At 38.7% G+C, this 17,801-nt stretch overlaps 1 protein-coding gene across 6 annotated transcripts in view; it reads right to left on the bottom strand.

Annotated features, from left to right (window-relative positions):
- Window positions 1-17,801, bottom strand: part of HYDIN (HYDIN axonemal central pair apparatus protein) — a 1,718,235-nt gene that overhangs the window by 606,743 nt on the left and 1,093,691 nt on the right. For all 6 annotated transcript variants that reach the window (XM_033943280.1, XM_033943278.1, XM_033943277.1 and 3 more), the window contains one exon: window positions 15,642-15,795. In XM_033943280.1, the coding sequence (XP_033799171.1) occupies window positions 15,642-15,795 (154 nt within the window). The remainder of the gene's footprint in view (window positions 1-15,641; window positions 15,796-17,801) is intronic.

Here is a 17,801-nt window from a genome sequence, read left to right on the forward strand (position 1 = left end):
ATGGACCTATGGTCTGCCTCAGCGGAGGCAACTTCTTATGTTCTTAACATTGTCCGAGTAGAAAAACGTAATAATAATCTAGAAAATTTGGGAAGTTTACTCCACCGTTTTGATGAGATTGTTTCAATTTTTGTAGCGATATCCTTGGTACCTTATTTTGCCATTAAAACTTAGGGCTCCTTTTACAAAGGAGCGTTAGGGCCTTAACGTGTGGAATAGCGCACGCTAATTTGCCGCACACGCTAGACCTTAACGCCAGCATTGAGCTGGCGTTATTCTAGACGCATACCGCACGGTTTAGCGTGTGATAATTTTGTGCATGCGCTAAAACGCTAGCGCACCTTAGTAAAAGGAGCCCTTAGTCAGTATTTGTTCCAGCTTCTTATAGAAGGTAGTCGGAAGTAATACCGGTAACATACTAAGAGGGTATAGGATTTTTGGAGCTATTACCATTTTGATTGATTCCAATCTTCCCCACCATGATAGGTTTAAGGAGGACTATCTCTTAGTCAGGGCATTAATCCCCTGTAATATATCTGAGATGTAGTTTATAGTGTCTTCTATAGTTGGTCCAAAGTGCAGGCCCAGGTGCTTTAGTTTACTGTTTGGCCATTTGAACTTATATTCATTAACCGTTCATTTAACAACATGTTTATTGAGTGGCATAAGTTCAGTCTTAGATGAATTTAATTTGTAACCAGAAAACTTTGAATATTCCATTATGGTATCCAGTAGTGCTGGGAGAGAGATTGCAGCTTGGTGTATATCAAGACATCATCAGCATAGGCAGACATCTTTATGTCCATTGTACCATAGGTAACCCCAGAGATTTGAGAGTTATTTCTTATGGAGATCAATAAGGGTTCAAGGGCTTTGTTGAATAATAGAGGGGACAGTGGACACCCCTGTCTAGTCCCTCTGGTGGGGTGGAATAAGTCCTATGTCATACCATTAATTTTAAGTGATGTAGTTGGTGCAGTATACAACACTTTGATTAGGACTATAAATTTGTCCTCAAATCCAAACCATAATAAATCCTTAAACATAAAATCCCACTCTACCCTATCAAAGGCCTTTTCTGCGTCAAGTACTAAGGCCAAATATGGTTGAGACGAATGTTGCACTTGTTGCATTAGGGCCATAGAGTCTAGTGTTATCACTTGCAAGTCTCCCTGTCATAAATCCATTTTGTTCTGGGCCTATAATCTTCAGCAGTATTTGCTGCAATCTGCTTGCAATTATTTTGGCACATATTTTTGCATCTACATTAATAAGGGACAGGGGTCTGTAATTTTGGATCATGAGTGGATCATTTCCCGGCTTGGGTAATGATAATGGATTCTTCGGTGAAAGATCTTTCATGCTGCCTGTCTTTATAAAGTAATTATAAAACTCTAACAATTTGGGAAAAAGGACATCTTGAAAGGTACAGTAAAATTCTACTGTGAGGCCATCAGGGCTAGGAGTTTTCTTTTTCACCATAGTGTAGAGGGAGGTCTTAATATCCTCCATGGTAATTCTATGAGAGAGTACATCATTATCTTCTTGGGATAATTGTTGTCTATTGATTGATTTGTGGAGAAATTCTTCAGAATTGGGAGCTGACAATTTAGTGGAACAGAGCTTCTCATAAAACGTTCTAAATTCTTGACATAACTGCTTTGGGATCTGTGATAAGATTACCATGCCTATCTTTATAGCATATATGCAATAATTTTTTTCTTGAATTTTTAAGTACTTAGCGAGGAGATGCCCACTTCTGTTGTTATTACTATGCTGTTTGCATAAAGAATGAATTGCCAGCCTGAGTACTTAACAATAAAATATATGCAATTCTTAATTCTCTAAGTTCTTTCAGATGCTGCATATTTCCAGGACTAGATTGATGTAATCTCTCTAAATTTTTAATTTTATGTTCGTATTCTTTCAATGTTGACAAGGTTCTCTTTTTCTTATTCACCTGGTATACAATTATTATGCCATGAATATAAGCTTTGCAGGCATCCCATACAGATGTCCAAGAAGTATATTCAGGTTTATTTATTTCAAAGTATTCTTGAAGAGTTTTCTTAATATGAGATGTAAACTGAGAATCCTAGCGCATTATTAAATCTCCAATGTGCAGGTTTACTGACTTGAGAGATAGCTTCTAATTGTAATTCAATCGCAGCATGATCTGATATCAATATTTCATTTATTGTAGCATTTAAAATGTTTTTTGACAAATGTTTACTTAGGAGGAAGTAATCCAATCTAGAATAGGAATTATGTGGCAGAGAATAAAATGTATATTGTGATTCAGTAGAATGCGTCCACTAGATTAAGTTGAGAAATCAGATTATGTAAAGAGTGCCAGGCTTTTGTGATTTTATATGAAACAGTTGATTTTCTATCAATTGAAGGTTCTAGAATTAAATTGAAATCGCCTGCTAATATAAAATTAGGAAGTGTCAGCTATAGCTACAGACATAACCTTATTGAAGAATTCAGGATCATCAATATTTGGTGCGTATATATTTATGACCGACATAACATTAACGCCAATCTGTATTTGTACACAATTCCATCTACCCTCTATATCATTTTTCTGATCCAATATTTTAATGTCAGCCCGATTTCTAACCAATATAGCTGACCCATTTTTCTTTTAGTCAGCAGGAGAAAAATTAGCAGATCTAGATCAATTCGTTTTCAGCTTGACAGCCTTCACAGCTGGTAAATGTGTTTCCTGGAAAAAAAAACAATGTCTGGAGATTTGTGAGAGATATGTCAGTATTTTTTTCCGCTTAATTGGATTATTAAATTCTTTTACTTTAAAGGAGAGAAGCTTCAATGACATGTATCATGCATGTTGTGTTTGTGACCAATAGCAGTCCCAGTGAGCTAGAAGTACATATATTTGTGAGGCTAGCAAGTGATATGTTGCACACATGTCTGAACAATCATGCCATAATCCATTCCCTCTATGCATAGAAAATGGGATATGGCAGAGCTCTCTATGGGAAACGAGAGTATAAGAAATAGCACAGCAGTCACAATCAACATTGAGATATATTCGTCAGTAAGGACTAGGAAGCTTTGCTGCTTTTAAACTATGGATGAGCAGAATGGTCTTACCCTTCCAGTTCAGCATAGTTCCTGTGGTATACAAAATGGTTCCAATTTGCATATCCACTTAAAGTACATAGTAATACGAGATCTATTAAAAGCACTAGTAAATAATACACAGCAGCCATACTGCAGTACCCTGGGAAGCCACAGTACTTATTCTGCAGAGTACAGATAAGCAGTTGTACTTAGAAGATACATCCATAAAAAAATCACACAGCTCACTAAGCTTGCAAACAGTAGGAAATCAAGTCATTCACTGTGCTATACCACATGATCAGCTTCTCATAGCAAAAGACCCTTTGACAAACAACTAATGAACATTATCAATATAAATCACTATAGTAGAAACTGATACTCTCCATGTACCTAGATTTAAGATTTAAAATGTTATCCTAAATTGCTCCATCTTACATTTGCATATAACACATAAATGTCAATTGGAAGAATAATTATTGAAATCAATTGCCCATGAATGTTATGGTATTAGTAGGTAAAGAATAATAGTTTGAGATTATGTAATCCAGCATATCAAATATATTCATCAAAACCTAATTTCTTCAGGCGTTGCTATACAGTTAAGGCATACAAGCATGGTATTGGATACACTACAAACTATAAAGCTCCTATAAATGGTGCTAACATTTAATAATACCTAGAGAATTGAACTGCACAATATCTATCATAATATTGCATCAAGTGGCAGGTTGTTCCTAGGCAGTAGGTCTCATAACACCAAAAAGACAAAACAACACACACAGATAGAGTAAACTATAAAAATGTAAGAGGATAGAGACAATCAACATGTGACAGATGAATGAACTTAATACATCAGCTGTCTCTGTTACAGTGCATACAAGTAAACCAATATTCAGGGAAAAGGAAAATATTAGTGACAGTATTATGACAGTAAGTCCAGAGATTACAAAATAATACAGTTAGGGTGATTAAACTTAAGACGTCATCCCAACCTGAACTCTTTGCCTATTAGAAAGGTAAAAGGAAGGAAAAGATCAGAAATCTAGCAGCAGTATAAATTAAATGGCATAGATATCATAAAAGGTTGAATAAACTGTAAACAGCAGTACAATATGTCTATTGTATATTAGGCAGATGTCAGAGCCAAACACATACAGGTTAAATAAGCTTAAGACTTTAACCTGATGCTTAAGTAATACACCACAAATGAAACGACATTAACTAGTAGTGGGTTAGACCTTACCTAGCACATCGAATAAGCTTAAATACATCTATGCACTAATACCCAACATCGTTTTCCACAGCGATGATACATAGGAACAGTGACCCACGTTTAAGACAGTGTGACCATGTTATTAGCCATATAGAAATTAGGTCAACACAAGACTTAATCTCTTAATCGAGTGTACAAGATTGAGAAAGGAAACAATTACACACAGACATGAATTGAAGGAAAACTTGCAAACTTAAGACAGCCCAGGACTGACATTCAGTATAATACCAGCAGGTATATCAGAGGCAATGTTAGGTGAAGATGAGTTTGAGAGCGTTGTATAGTTCAGAGATAGTGATCTTGACTTCTTGTGCAAGAAATTAAGCCATGTGGCCCAATCTCTGCCGCATACAATTCGCAGCAAGATGTGCAGAGCCCTGCCATCCAGACGAAGAAGGACAAGTACCAGGCTCATGTTCACAAATTAAGCACTAAAGGAAGTGCATATAAAGTATTGATGATTCCCATATACTAAAATGGAACCACACATATAACATACAAAGAGAACTAGCATAGCACTAACGCTGTTATATTCAACAAGGAGATGGCGCGTAGCCAAACAATATGGATGCCAAAAGGTTAACAGAATCTGACCACATGTAATAGCCTCCAGGGTACTTCGCAGCGTGATTGCCTGGCAGGCAATCGTTAGTATTATTACCATGCTGTTTGGATCAAAAGATCATGAGGTACTCCAAATTGAAACATATGCCAAACTGGCTGGTGACACTCTTCGCAGGTAAGCAAATAGACAGATTTACAATTTAGACTTCATCTATGTTGGAAGGGCGCAGTTCTTCAATGTAATCTGCAAGAGCCGGTGGATCGGTGAAAGCTTTGGTACTGTTAACAGTAACACGCATCTGTGCAGGGAACATCAGGCAGTATTTCACATTTAATTCTTTCAGTTTAGGCCGATATGAAAGAAGTTGTTTCTTTAATTGCGCTGTACGCTTGCTCAAATCTGGCACAATGAGAATGTTAAAGCCGTCCAATTTCAGAGGGGGATTTAGCTTTGGCTCTCGCCATAATCACTGGTATTTGACTATACCAAAGCAAGCGAAGGACAATTGGCCTCGAATAGCGGGAGTTAGTAAGCAGATGGGAAGGCACCCTGTGTGCTCTGTCAATTTCTAAATCCTTAGTAAATTGCATATCCAGGATTTTAGGTAGAAACGATGCCATGAATTTAATCATATCCGATCCTTCTGTCCCTCGGGCACCCCTAGAATTCTGATATTATTTTGGCGAGAACGGAGATTAGCTTCCTCCAGGTCTTTTTCAAGTTGACCAATTTTTTTAACTTGTGCTTGAAGTGTTTTAATGTGCTCTTGTTGAGTAAGCTGTTTTCTCTCTACAGCTTCCATACAATTTTGGAATCGAGTGATGTCTTCTCTCATATCAGCTAATTCAGATTTGATTTCAGTCATATCACAAGGCCCTTTGTTCAGCCATGATGTTTTGAGGGCTATCTTCTTCTTTAGAGTCATCCGTGGGGTTTTTTTAGGAGGATGGCTCTGATTTATGTCTTTTTTCCAACTTTTGCAGTAGCCATTATGACTATCTATCTATTGATGTATTTTGCAGATAAAAATATGCAGGTTTATCGATGAATTTTTTGATTTAAGCAATGTGACTGCTGGAGCTCTAAAGCTATGCTCCCATTCCCAGCACAGCTCATTAGCACCCCCTCCCCATGCCAAACATTTTTAAAATTATATTTGAAACATGTTTTAAATGAATTACTGCTGTCTTTTGGAAACTCTTGTCTGTGTTGGTTGAATTGGCTGATTTTTATAATATAAACTTTGCCCCATCATTAGAAGCCAGTGGGGTGAACATCTGTATGTACAGTTTTTAGTTCCCACTAGCTCTTTCTTCATTCTTACATATGAACATAACATAAAAATTGCCGCTGCTGGGTCAGACCAGCGGTCCATCCTGCCCAGCAGTCTGCTCACACGGCGGCCCTCGGGTCAAAGACCAGTGCTCTAAATGAGTCCAGCCTCATCTGCATACATTCCAGTTTAGCAGGAATTTGTCCAACTTTGTCTTGAATCCCTGGAGGGTGTTTTCCCTTATAACAGACTCCGGAAGAGCATTCCAGTTGTCTACCACTCTCTGGGTGAAGAAGAACTTCCTCACATTTGTACTGAATCTATCCCCTTTCAGCTTTAGAGAGTGCCCTCTCGTTCTCCCTATCTTGGAAAGGGTGAACAATCTGTCTTTATCTACTAAATCTATTCCCTTCAGTATCTTGAATGTTTCGATCATGTCCCCTCTCAGTCTCCTCTTTTCAAGGGAGGAGAGGCCCAGTTTCTCCAATCTCTCACTGTACAGTAACTCCTCCAGCCCCTTAACCATTTTAGTCGCTCTTCTCTGGACCCTTTTGAGTAGTACCGTGTCCTTCTTCCAGTACGGCGACCAGTGCTGGACGCAGTACTCCAGGTGAGGGCGCACTATGGCTCGGTATAGCGGCATGATAACCTTCTCCAATCTGTTCGTGATCCCCCCTTTATCATTCCTAGCATTCTGTTCGCCCTTTTTGCTGCCACCACGCATTGCGTGAACGGCTTCATCGACTTGTCAGTCAGAACTCCCAAGTTTCTTTCCTAGGAGGTCTCTCCAAGTACCACCCCGGACATCCTGTATTTGTGCATGAGATTTTTGTTACCGACATGCATCACTTTACACTTATTCACACTGAACCTCATTTGCCATTCTTGAGGTTAGTATCTAACAATAAAGGAACGTTTGTGGGAGGTTTTGTTTTAATAATTTTTGTAACCTTCTGGAATATTTTTGGTGGATTTATATGTTCGTAAATTTTTTATGAAGTTAAAAAATAAGATTCTGTATAATTTTTATAGTCTTAGAGGGGCATAATCAAAACTTTAAAAAGTCCAAAAACCTGCCTAAGTTGGCACTTGAATGTCCTAATAGCAGGGTCGTCCAAGTACTAATAATCGAAACAAACTTTCTGGATGTTCAGCAGCACTTCTTTTTTTTTCATCTTTATTTATACCAAAGCGGAACAAGATACAATCTAGAAACATTACAATAGCTAAACATGAGCAGCATTGTATCAGTCAAAACAGACCAACACATCACAATAAAGACCATAATACAAAGACTATAACCATAGAAATAGAAAACATATCTAAATTTTTCAATTCCATTTTCTCCCAAGAAATCCCACAACCCCACCCTGGTCTGTGGAGTACCCAGTATTCAATGTTCTGAATCGCTTCCAAAGGAAAGCAAATGCAGACACTGAAACCTTCTGCTGAGAGGAACATCGCATACACTCCTAGGTGGCCATTTCAAGAATACTATTAGTCCAAATGTGCAGAGCAGATGGCTCGATATCCATCCACTTACTTAAGATAGTTCTTTTAGCCATACTAATACCTATTGAAATGAAATGACACTAGAACTCCTTATAGCCTTGTTGCATTGGGAGGGAGAAGGTCCATCATTCTCAGCAAGTGGCCTTGTAGGTTGGAGGAATGGGCTTCCATCCTGCTGATTTTGTATCGGAAAGTACTGGGGTGTTGGATGAGGTGGGGGGTGTTGCCTGATGCTGGGGGTGTCGGGTAATGTGGGGGGGTTTCCAGGAATGTTGGTTGATGTGGGGGAGAGACATTTCTGGGGATGTCAGGGGGACCGGGGATGTCAGGAGGAGGGGTGTGAGGCTTCAGCTGATCCTGGCAGGGGGAATCCCCATCAGCTGAGCCGGTAGGAATCCACAAAACCGGCTCAGCTGATGGGGATTCCTCTGCTGTGATCAGACAAGGTAGTTGGATACGTCTACAAAACTTGCTTTTGTGTGTTTTTCATGTGTACGTTTCTATTTTTGAAAAAGGCCAAAAACGGTTGATGTCCTAAGGACCAAAACGTCCAAGAGAAACCAAAAAATCACTGTGGAGAGACGATGTTGCTGAATTGGACTTTATTTAAAAATATTTTAAAAAATCAACATAGCAATCCACATAAAAACCTTAAGGACCTAGTCCGCTGGGAGCGCTGGACCCAATATGGTCCGTGTTTCGACAGTAAAGTCTTCTTCAGGGGTCCTAAAAACGATGGTGTAACAATGTAATGATGTGTATGAAATAGAAACAACTTGTGTGTTGGTAAATTATGTGGTATCATTCAGTGGTGTGGTATCATGCAGTGGTGAAGTGAAGCTGTGAAAGACTGTGACCAAAAGTGATAAATATGAAGTAGAGAACGACACGGTGGCTGTTACCTGCGTCGAAACGGGAACAGAAAAAAAAGTAATAATAATAATTATTTTATTTTTATATACTGCCAAAGCCATGATAGTTCGAGGTGGTTTACAACAAGAGGCGCTGGACAATCAGCGAAGTAGTTACAATAAAAATTTGAAGAAGTTACAAAGCCTTTGGTTACATAAAGTCACAATGTGGGGATATCGAGTACATGTGGATAAGAGTTCAGGAGAAGGTTTAAGAGTTCTAGGTTACAAATCGGTTAAACAGGTTGGTTTTAACTTGTTTTCTGAAGTTAAGATAGGATGAGGAGTGCTTGATGATGATGCCTAGCCAGCCGTTTTGTTGACTTGCTTGGAAGGCTAGTGTTCTGTCAAGGAATCTTTTGTATCGGCAGGTTTTTATTATAGGGTGGCTGAACATATGAATTCTGCATGAAGGCCTGGTGGTGCAATCCAATTTAAAATGGGAGGCCAGGTATAGGGGGGCCATACCGAGAATAGATTTGAAACAAAGGCAGGCAAATTTGAATAGCACTCTTGCTTCTAGAGGCAGCCAATGAAGTTTTTGATAGTAGGGGGTTATGTGATCCCATTTTTTTATGCCAAAAATTAGTCGTACTGCTGAATTTTGTATGATTCGGAGTCTTTCAATGGTTTTTTTGAGGGACCCCAGATAGATGATGTTACAGTAGTCGAGCAGGCTTAAGATGGAGGATTGTACCAGTAGGCGAAAGGAAGCTGTGTTGAAGAATTTTCTGATGGTTCTAAGTTTCCATAGTGTTGAGAAGCCTTTTTTGATCAGTGACTCTGTGTGGATGTCTAGAGTGAGGTAACGGTCTAGTGTCATTCCCAGGATATTTATGGAATCGACGATAGGGATCCCTGTCCTTTCAGGGAGATGGAAGTATCTTTGATTTTGTCATTCAGGCTCGCCAGGAAGAATTTGTTTTTTTCAGTGTTGAGTTTCAGTTTGAACTCGGTCATCCACGACTCAATTTGATTTAATGTTGATGCTAGATGATTCTTCATCTCGGGAGTCAGGTTTGTTAGAGGATGGACTATGGTGATGTCATCCGTGTAGATGTAAAATTTGATTTTTAGTTTTTGCAGTAGGTTCTTCAATGAGGCAAGGTAGATGTTGAACAGGGTGGGGGATAGGGGAGAACCCTGTGGGACTCTGCATGAGTTTACCCAATTGGAGGATTGATTGTTATCACAATGGACTTGGTACGAGCATTTAGTCAGGAAACCTTGGAACCATTTCAATACATTACCGATGAGCCAATTGATTCCAGATAGTCAGTTAGGATGGTATGATCGACTAAATCGAAGGCACTACTCAAGTCCAGCTGAAGGATTAGTGCACTAGAACCTTGGCTGAATAGATTCAGGAGGGAATCCAATAATGAAGCAATGACTGTTTCTGTGCTGAACCCAGAACGAAAACCTGATTGGTTGTCATGAAGTATGCTGAATTTATCCAGGTATGATACTAAATCCTGGTTTACCAAGCCTTCCATCAGCTTTATGAAAAAGGGAATGTTTGCAATGAGTCTGTAATTTGATGTCAACTTAATAGGTTCCTTGGGATTTTTTATAATCGGAGTGATTAGTATCTGACCTAATTCCTTGGGAAATGTACCAGACCATAAAAGAGAGGAGAGCTAATCGTGTAACTTGGCTCTGAAGGTGACTGGGGCAGCTTTCATAACGTTAGGTGGGCAACTGTCTAGTCTGCAGTAAGAATCGGCATATTTCGAGTAGAATTTTCAGATCTGATTCCAGGTGGGGATAGAAAAGTTGCTCCAGAGCATGTCTACCCTGAGTTCGTTAATGTGTTAGGCAACTGGGTAGTTCAAGTGGTTGGTTGTGGAGGTCGGTAGGTTGGATTTAAGGTTAGTGATTTTGTGGTTGAAAAATTCAGCCAGAGCAGTGGCCGATGGTAGGGAGTCAGTTGTGAAGCGGGAAAAGGCCTGTGTATCGTAAAGATTATTAACTAGTTTAAATAGATTCTTAGGGTTGGTGTTGGGAAAGTTTATTTTTTGTGCGTAAAAATTTGCGTTTTGAAGTTATAAGATTTTTGTATTCTTTTAATTTTTGTCTCCAAGTTATTCTTCCTACTTTATCTCCTGATTTTAGCCATTGTCTTTCCAGTTTTCGTAATTCTCGTTTTACTGTTCTTAGTTTAGCGTCAAACCAGCTATCTAGGTTTTTTGTTTCTCGTTTTTCTTAATTTGATGGGTGCCATCTTGTTTAGAATTTGCATGCTCGTATTGGTCCAAGAGTCTAGAGAGAGGGAGTCTGAGTTCGTCAAGACCTCGTAATGTGACCAGAATTCTACTGGGTTTACCAAGCCTCTGGAGGCTGCCATTTTCCTAATCCTTTTAGCTCCTTTGGGTTTGGTTGGGGAATATTTGGCTTGCCAGTTGAACTGGAAATTGCATAGACGGTGGTCCGACCAAAGAGTATCGGTCCAAGTGGTTTGGTGCCAGAGCATTTTTGGATAGACTAGTTCTTTGGAAGAGAAGGTGACTAGGTCTAGTTGGTGTCCTTTTTGGTGGGTTCTTTCTGGTGGTGGCAAGAGGAAGTCTAGCGAAGCAATAAAGGATAGTAATTCTTTGGCGTTGCCTTGGTCTCCCTGCTCTAGGTGGATGTTCAGGTCTCCAGTAGGTTGTAAGGACCAGCTGTTGAGTTTGTAAGGAGGAATTTGAAGAAGGTATCCTTAGCAGTGGACCATTTCTTGGGAGGGATGTAAAATAGCGTAATGATTAAGCCCTCTTCTAATTGGTCTGACCAGAGTTTACAGGAAAGGATTTTGAGATCTGCTGAGGATTTCGAAGCTAGGATAGTGGATTCAAATGAGTCTCTGATAATGATGGCTATTCCTCCCCCTCTTCCCCTGTTTCTGGGCTGAGAAATGATTTTGAACCAGGGTGGGAGGCACTCACGTATGATGATATCATTATCGGCGATTAGCCATGTTTCAGTTAGCAGGACAAAGTCAGGGGGGTCTCCTCAAGCCAGTCTTTCACCAATTGTGTCTTGTTCCTTAAAGATCTGATATTTAGGTAAAAACCTTGGACCATTTGGAAGTGGGGGGAGTCATTTGTTATTGTGCAGGAGACTTTCCTCAGTCTCCGCAGTGTTTTGCAGGTGGGTCTGTTTGGTTTACGAGAGGAGGGTAAGACTGCAGGTACAGGGACAAGGCCATTCACCACCCTGTGGAGGAATGAATGGCCTTGTCTCATCAGTGAAGTGAGGGAACGCACGCAGTCACCGATCACGTGGTCCAGCATCCCCCTCCCTCCCAATTGCCGCTATTGAGGCATCTCCCTCCCTCCCTTCCCCTCACCTTACCTTTGTGGCAATTTTCATTTTTGTCTCCCAGCAGCATGAGCGTTTCAACAAGTCACGTAAGGCTGCTTGAACGTTGAAACTTCTCCTCTGCTGCAACCGGAAACATCAGTTGCATCAGAAAAGAAGTTTTGGGCCGCACGCAACTTAGGAACATAAACTGAAGAAGGGACACAAACAATATCCAACTATCAGGGCAAAGAAGCAGCAGCAACAAGGGGGAAGTCAATCTGTAGGTATGGAGACTCAGGTATGGAGAAGCCCGTGCTAGTCACATTACACTACAGCCTGTTTCTTTCAGTACCCTACTGACATACTATAAAATGATAGGGTGCAAACTTTCTCTAGCAGGATTTTTCTTGGCTTGACCTCCATTTCCCACACTATGTCCTTCACATCTAGCTGCACCTCCTAACTACAATGGGAACTCATGGCAGCCATTTTGATGACGGCTCTGCATGGGGCAGGAGCATAGGACGATCGATCCTGCCCTGCATTGCCACTAGACCACCAGGTAAGGTTTGGGAAAGGTCCGGAATGTAGAGTTTCTTTTCCCCAAGAAATTGTGAATAGCCAAATCCACGGGTACTGAAACTGCCGATTTGGAGGGAGAAGCGTATGTTCAGCGATTAGCATAAATAGATACCATTGGGGAGGAGTGAAAGAGGGGAGCAGTCAATGGAAATGGAGAGAAGGGGCAGATGCTGGATGGAAGTTGACAAAGGAGAAGATGCTGGATGGCAGGAGTAGAGAAAGAGGGCACATGATGGAAAAGTGAAGGAAAGGATAGTGTGAAATGCCAGACTATGGGGTATGGGAGAAGGAAGGGACAGAGAGGAGAGAGATGCCAGACCATTGGCAAGTGAGTTATCAGAAGACAACCAGAGCCTGGGACCAACATGATTTGAATAATGACCAGACAACAAAAGGTAGAAAAAATAATTTTATTTTCTGTTTTGTGATTACAATATGTCAGATTTGAAACGTGCATCCTGTCAGAGCTGATATTAGACAGCAAGCGTGAACTAGGACCTAAAAGACAGAGGAAAAGTATTTTTTGTTTATTTTGTTTACATCACAGAGCTGGCGTAAGTCAGAGAGATTGTAATCCTATACTTCCACTAAGACTAAGGGATCCTTTTATTAAAGTGTGCATTTAGCGTGTGCTAATCTTTAAAGTGTGCTAAATTGGTTAGCGTACCTTAATAAAAGGACCCCTAAGTATCTTAATAAAAAATTTACGGGGACTGAGCTTGCGGGGACGGGGTTGAGCTCAAGGGGACGGGGACAGGGACAAATTTTTTCCCCATGTCATTCACTAATATTAAGTTAAAAAGTGTGTATGTTATTGCTCAAAGATAAATGTAAATTTAAGTATACAGAGAGTAAAAAAATGAAAAAAATCACTGTGCTGGAAGAAACGAGAGGAAATACATACCCTGCCAGTCCTAGGATGAAAGATATGTGGAAAGGCTAAACAATCCAAAAGTACTACAATTAAAAATTAAAATAATTTAATGAACTCAAAAAACCCATATGACACAATAAAAATCATATATCCAAAGAACAAAATGCAAGACTCATAAATGAAGACTCATGTATATGAAAAACATATGTTGAAGGAAACATAGGTAGAATGGAAAACTCATATTAAAACTCATATAATAAATTCTTAAGTAGTCCTTACATTGATGACAGACAAAAAAGATAAGAGACAAATTAAAAGGTAGCAACAGATAGGAAAGTGGCTACTGTATGCAAAAAAATCCAAACTGGATAGAGTGCTAAACCAAGCTCACCAGGTCCTACATTGAGGTAAAAATGAAAGTAAAGCTAATCAAATAAAGGTGATCCACTTATAATCAATGTGAGATATGTTGGAGTCAGATGATCATAAACATCATGCTACAAAAGATGAGGATAGCGCCCAACCCTAATAAAATCAGATGAAAGTGAAAATGGAAAAATGTATAAAAATTAAAATGAAGATTAAAATATATGTTAAGATACATGACCAAAATATATATATATATAGTATGCCGTCTATAACCATGGAAGAGCTGGCTCATGCAAGGTAGATGTCCTAAGGACCAAAACGTCTACATAAGTCATTTTCAAAAATAAAAGATAGACGTCTGGCAGCTTTGAAAATGGGCATTTTTTCTATTGGGTTTGTGGACATCTTGCCTAAAACATTTAACCTCAGTCCTATCGAAAATGCCCCTCCGATTCACCTTTCGGGCTAGTTTTATGTTAAGTGATCATTTTTATTGCATTTCCCAGTTAATTTGTTTACCTCTTTGTAGTATAATATTACTCTGTAATTTACTTTGGACCTGGAAGGATTCTGTAGAATATAAATGTCAGATTAGATAAGATTAATGTCCCCCATTTATAGACTTCTTTAGAAATCCTATCATTTACTAAGAAAGAACTTCATACCTCTTTCAGTGAATTTTGTTTCCAAGTGCAACTATTCCAAATCTACCTTATTCTTAACCATAAAATCATCTTCAAGATATATTTTCTCAGCTTGGCTAAAGCTGTTAAACAAATGAATAAAGCATTTCCAGCTTTATCCTAAATAAATGTTCCTTTTTCAGATTAAAAAGCAAAACCCAAAAGACTAGAATAGCCAATAAAGTCCAAAACAATATAAATAAAGAATCGGCTAAGCAATCCTCATCCCTTGAGAGAAAAGCAAAGGCTCAAAACTTAAATAATGGACATCAGTATGAGCCTTTATGAATGGACGAGGAACTAGAGGCTTGGGCAGTGCCTCTTGGATGTCTAGCACCAGATATAATGAGGATAGCCCCATACTTCATATAGTCCATATAAATATTAACACTCAATAAGTGAAAATAATGAATAATCAATGCCTTGTAGACTTAACCATCGAGGGGGAGGACTAACTAAAAAATAAAAAAATAATGAACAAAATATGAACAAAATAGTAGGTGAAAAAATAAATTATATATAAAAAAATAATGAATCTTAAACAGGCGTCAAAAACTCCCAAAAACCACAAAGTATATATGGAAGAACTAAAGTGCAAATGTGGTTGGAAGAACCTGCACTTGCACTTTAGTTCTTCCATCCATATTTGTACTATAGTTCTTCCATACATACTTTGTGGTTTTTGGGAGTTTTTGACGCCTGTTTAAGATTCATTATTTTTTTTATATATAATTCATTTTTTCACCTACTATTTTGTTCATATTTTGTTCATTATTTTTTATTTAGTCCTCGACCTCGATGGTTAAGTCTACATGGCATTGATTATTCATTATTTTCACTTATTGAGTGTTAATATTTATATGGACTATATGAAGTATGGGGCTATCCTCATTATATCTGGTGCTAGACATCCAAGAGGCATTGCCCAAGCCTCTAGTTCCTCGTCCATTCATAAAGGCTCATACTGATGTCCATTATTTAAGTTTTGAGCCTTTGCTTTTCTCTCAAGGGATGAGGATTGCTTAGCCGAGTCTTTATTTATATTATATATCTTTTTCAGGTTGACATAAACCCCCCTTTTATTAAACCATAGCATGATTTTTAGCGCCAATCAGCCATAACAGCTCATAGAATTCTTATGAGCATTGGAGCTGTTACCGCTGCAGCTAGCGCTAAATATCGTGCTACAGTTTTATAAAAGGGGGAGAGGAAATGTATTTACTCTGTTACCTGTTTTCCCATTGGTTGACTTTTCTTTCCTGTGACTTCATCTTTTGCAGAATCCTTCTTCACTCGCTTGCCCTTCTTCCTTGCCTCATCTTCTTCTTGTCGTCTTCTTAATAGCTCCTTTTGTATCTTCTCTTGGGCCAGTCTTTCCTGCTCCCTTTAACAAAGCACAATTGTTTTCAGCATCCTTTTCTAAAGTAATATGAAATCTATTGTATGCTGCTTGCTGTCTGTACCTTTTAATGTATTAAAAAAAAGGGGGGGTGTTAGTAACAAAAATTACCACAAAAGTGGGGAATGTAAATAAAAAATTTACTGTAAAGTCAATAAAATCCAGTAGATATTTAATAGATAGAACCCACATGGCCATGTTTTGGCTATAGGATGCATCAGATGTAAAGTAGTTTATACATATACTAAGGTCTCTTTTTATCAAGCCACTTTAGGGTTTTTTTTAATCACCAGCCGCTGTGGTAAAAGCTCTTAAGCTCATATGAATTCTATGAGCATCGGAGCTTATACCGCAGCGGCCGGCAACAAAAACCCCTAATATGAGACCATGTGATGCCTTCAGCGGAGCAGGACGTGTCCGCCCGGCACTGCCTAGAGGACCCCCCCCCCGGAATCTCCAATCAACCTCCATCCTTTATGTTTTTGGAGTCTTTCAACACCCTAGCAGTGTGTGTTTTGACCTTAAGGACAGATATATCACCAAATTTCTGAAATTGATGGCATCTAGAATCTCTAGAAAAGGATGTCTGCGCACATAAAGGCTGCAGAAGATAAGATGGCACCACGTTCTCCTCAAAAATTGGACAGTACTTAGTCTACTTTAAAAGATGAAATTACAGCTGTCGAATGGTGAGCATAAACTTTTGAATACACACTTACAAATTCCTACTATAGTTAAGCCCTAAGAAGTTACATTAGATGCCTTGTGGGACCTGGTGGCAAATATGGCGAAAACAATTAATGTTCAACAAGTGCAAGTGGAGGGGAAAATGAAAGACCAAGAAAAAGAAATTACTTTAATAAAGCAAGATATTGCTGACTCAAATAAATCATTGGACAGTATCAAAAATGAATTAAAATCTTCCAAACAACTTCAAGAGACCTTAATTAAGGACAATGTTAATTTAAGAAGGAAGATTGAAACATTTGAAAATTTTTCAAGAGGCAACAATATCAGAGTGATTAATCTTCCACGAATTACAACAATTACCCCGCGAGAAATGTTAAAACAATACCTGACGGAAATACTAGAAGTTCCTGAGGGTTCATTACCTCCATTTACACAGGTGTACTACCTTCCCAAGAAAAATCAAACTCAGCAACAGGAAGACAGCCAAGGTCCAATAGATGTATCGGCATTATTGGAATTATCAGATAAAGAGTTGGCTACTCCTGCAACATTAGTAGCAACTTTAGCTCTAACAATGGATAAGAACTGGATTTTGAGACTTTTCTTTAAAAATAGAGCAAAAGAATTTATGGGATTCAAAATACAAATGTTCCCAGATTTAGCCAGGGACACACAAAGGCGAAGAAAAGAGTTTCTTATGATAAAACCGGGAATTATAGCTCTTGGAGCAACTTTTTTCCTACGATATCCTTGTAAATGTGTTATACAATATAATTCCCAAAAATATGTTTTCTTTGAGCCTTACCAGCTGACAACTTTCCTATCTCTTTCTCGGCTTGAGAAGGAAAAGAATGGAGGAGTATAGGAAATTTAAGATGCCCTCATCAGCTAATTTGCATTATTTTCCTTAATATTATTTCTTTGTATTTTCCGTTTATAATTACATTTTGGATCATTTGTGGACTTGAGCCGACTTAAGTTAATTGGTATCCTTGAAATTTATAATATTGTTGTGATTTTCTTTTCTTGACTTAAAAAGCTTTCTATACAAGTAAATCTTGAATTGTATTTTGAAAATTGAATAAATAAATAAAATAAAATAAAAAAAAAAGATGAAATTACTGCGGCAGTTGTAGGCGCATTGGACTCCCGTTTTCAGTCGTTCATGGAACAACTTATCTCTCTTCTGATGTTGCCAAGCACACTGGTAAGCTGGAGGTGCGGGTCTCAGATTTGGAGGACTTATCTCAAACTTCTCAGTCCGAGGTTGTCCATCTACAGAAACAAGTGCGGGATGCCAT

This window comes from Geotrypetes seraphini, chromosome 4 (genome assembly GCF_902459505.1).
Source record: "Geotrypetes seraphini chromosome 4, aGeoSer1.1, whole genome shotgun sequence".
NCBI classification, from domain to species: Eukaryota; Metazoa; Chordata; class Amphibia; order Gymnophiona; family Dermophiidae; genus Geotrypetes; species Geotrypetes seraphini.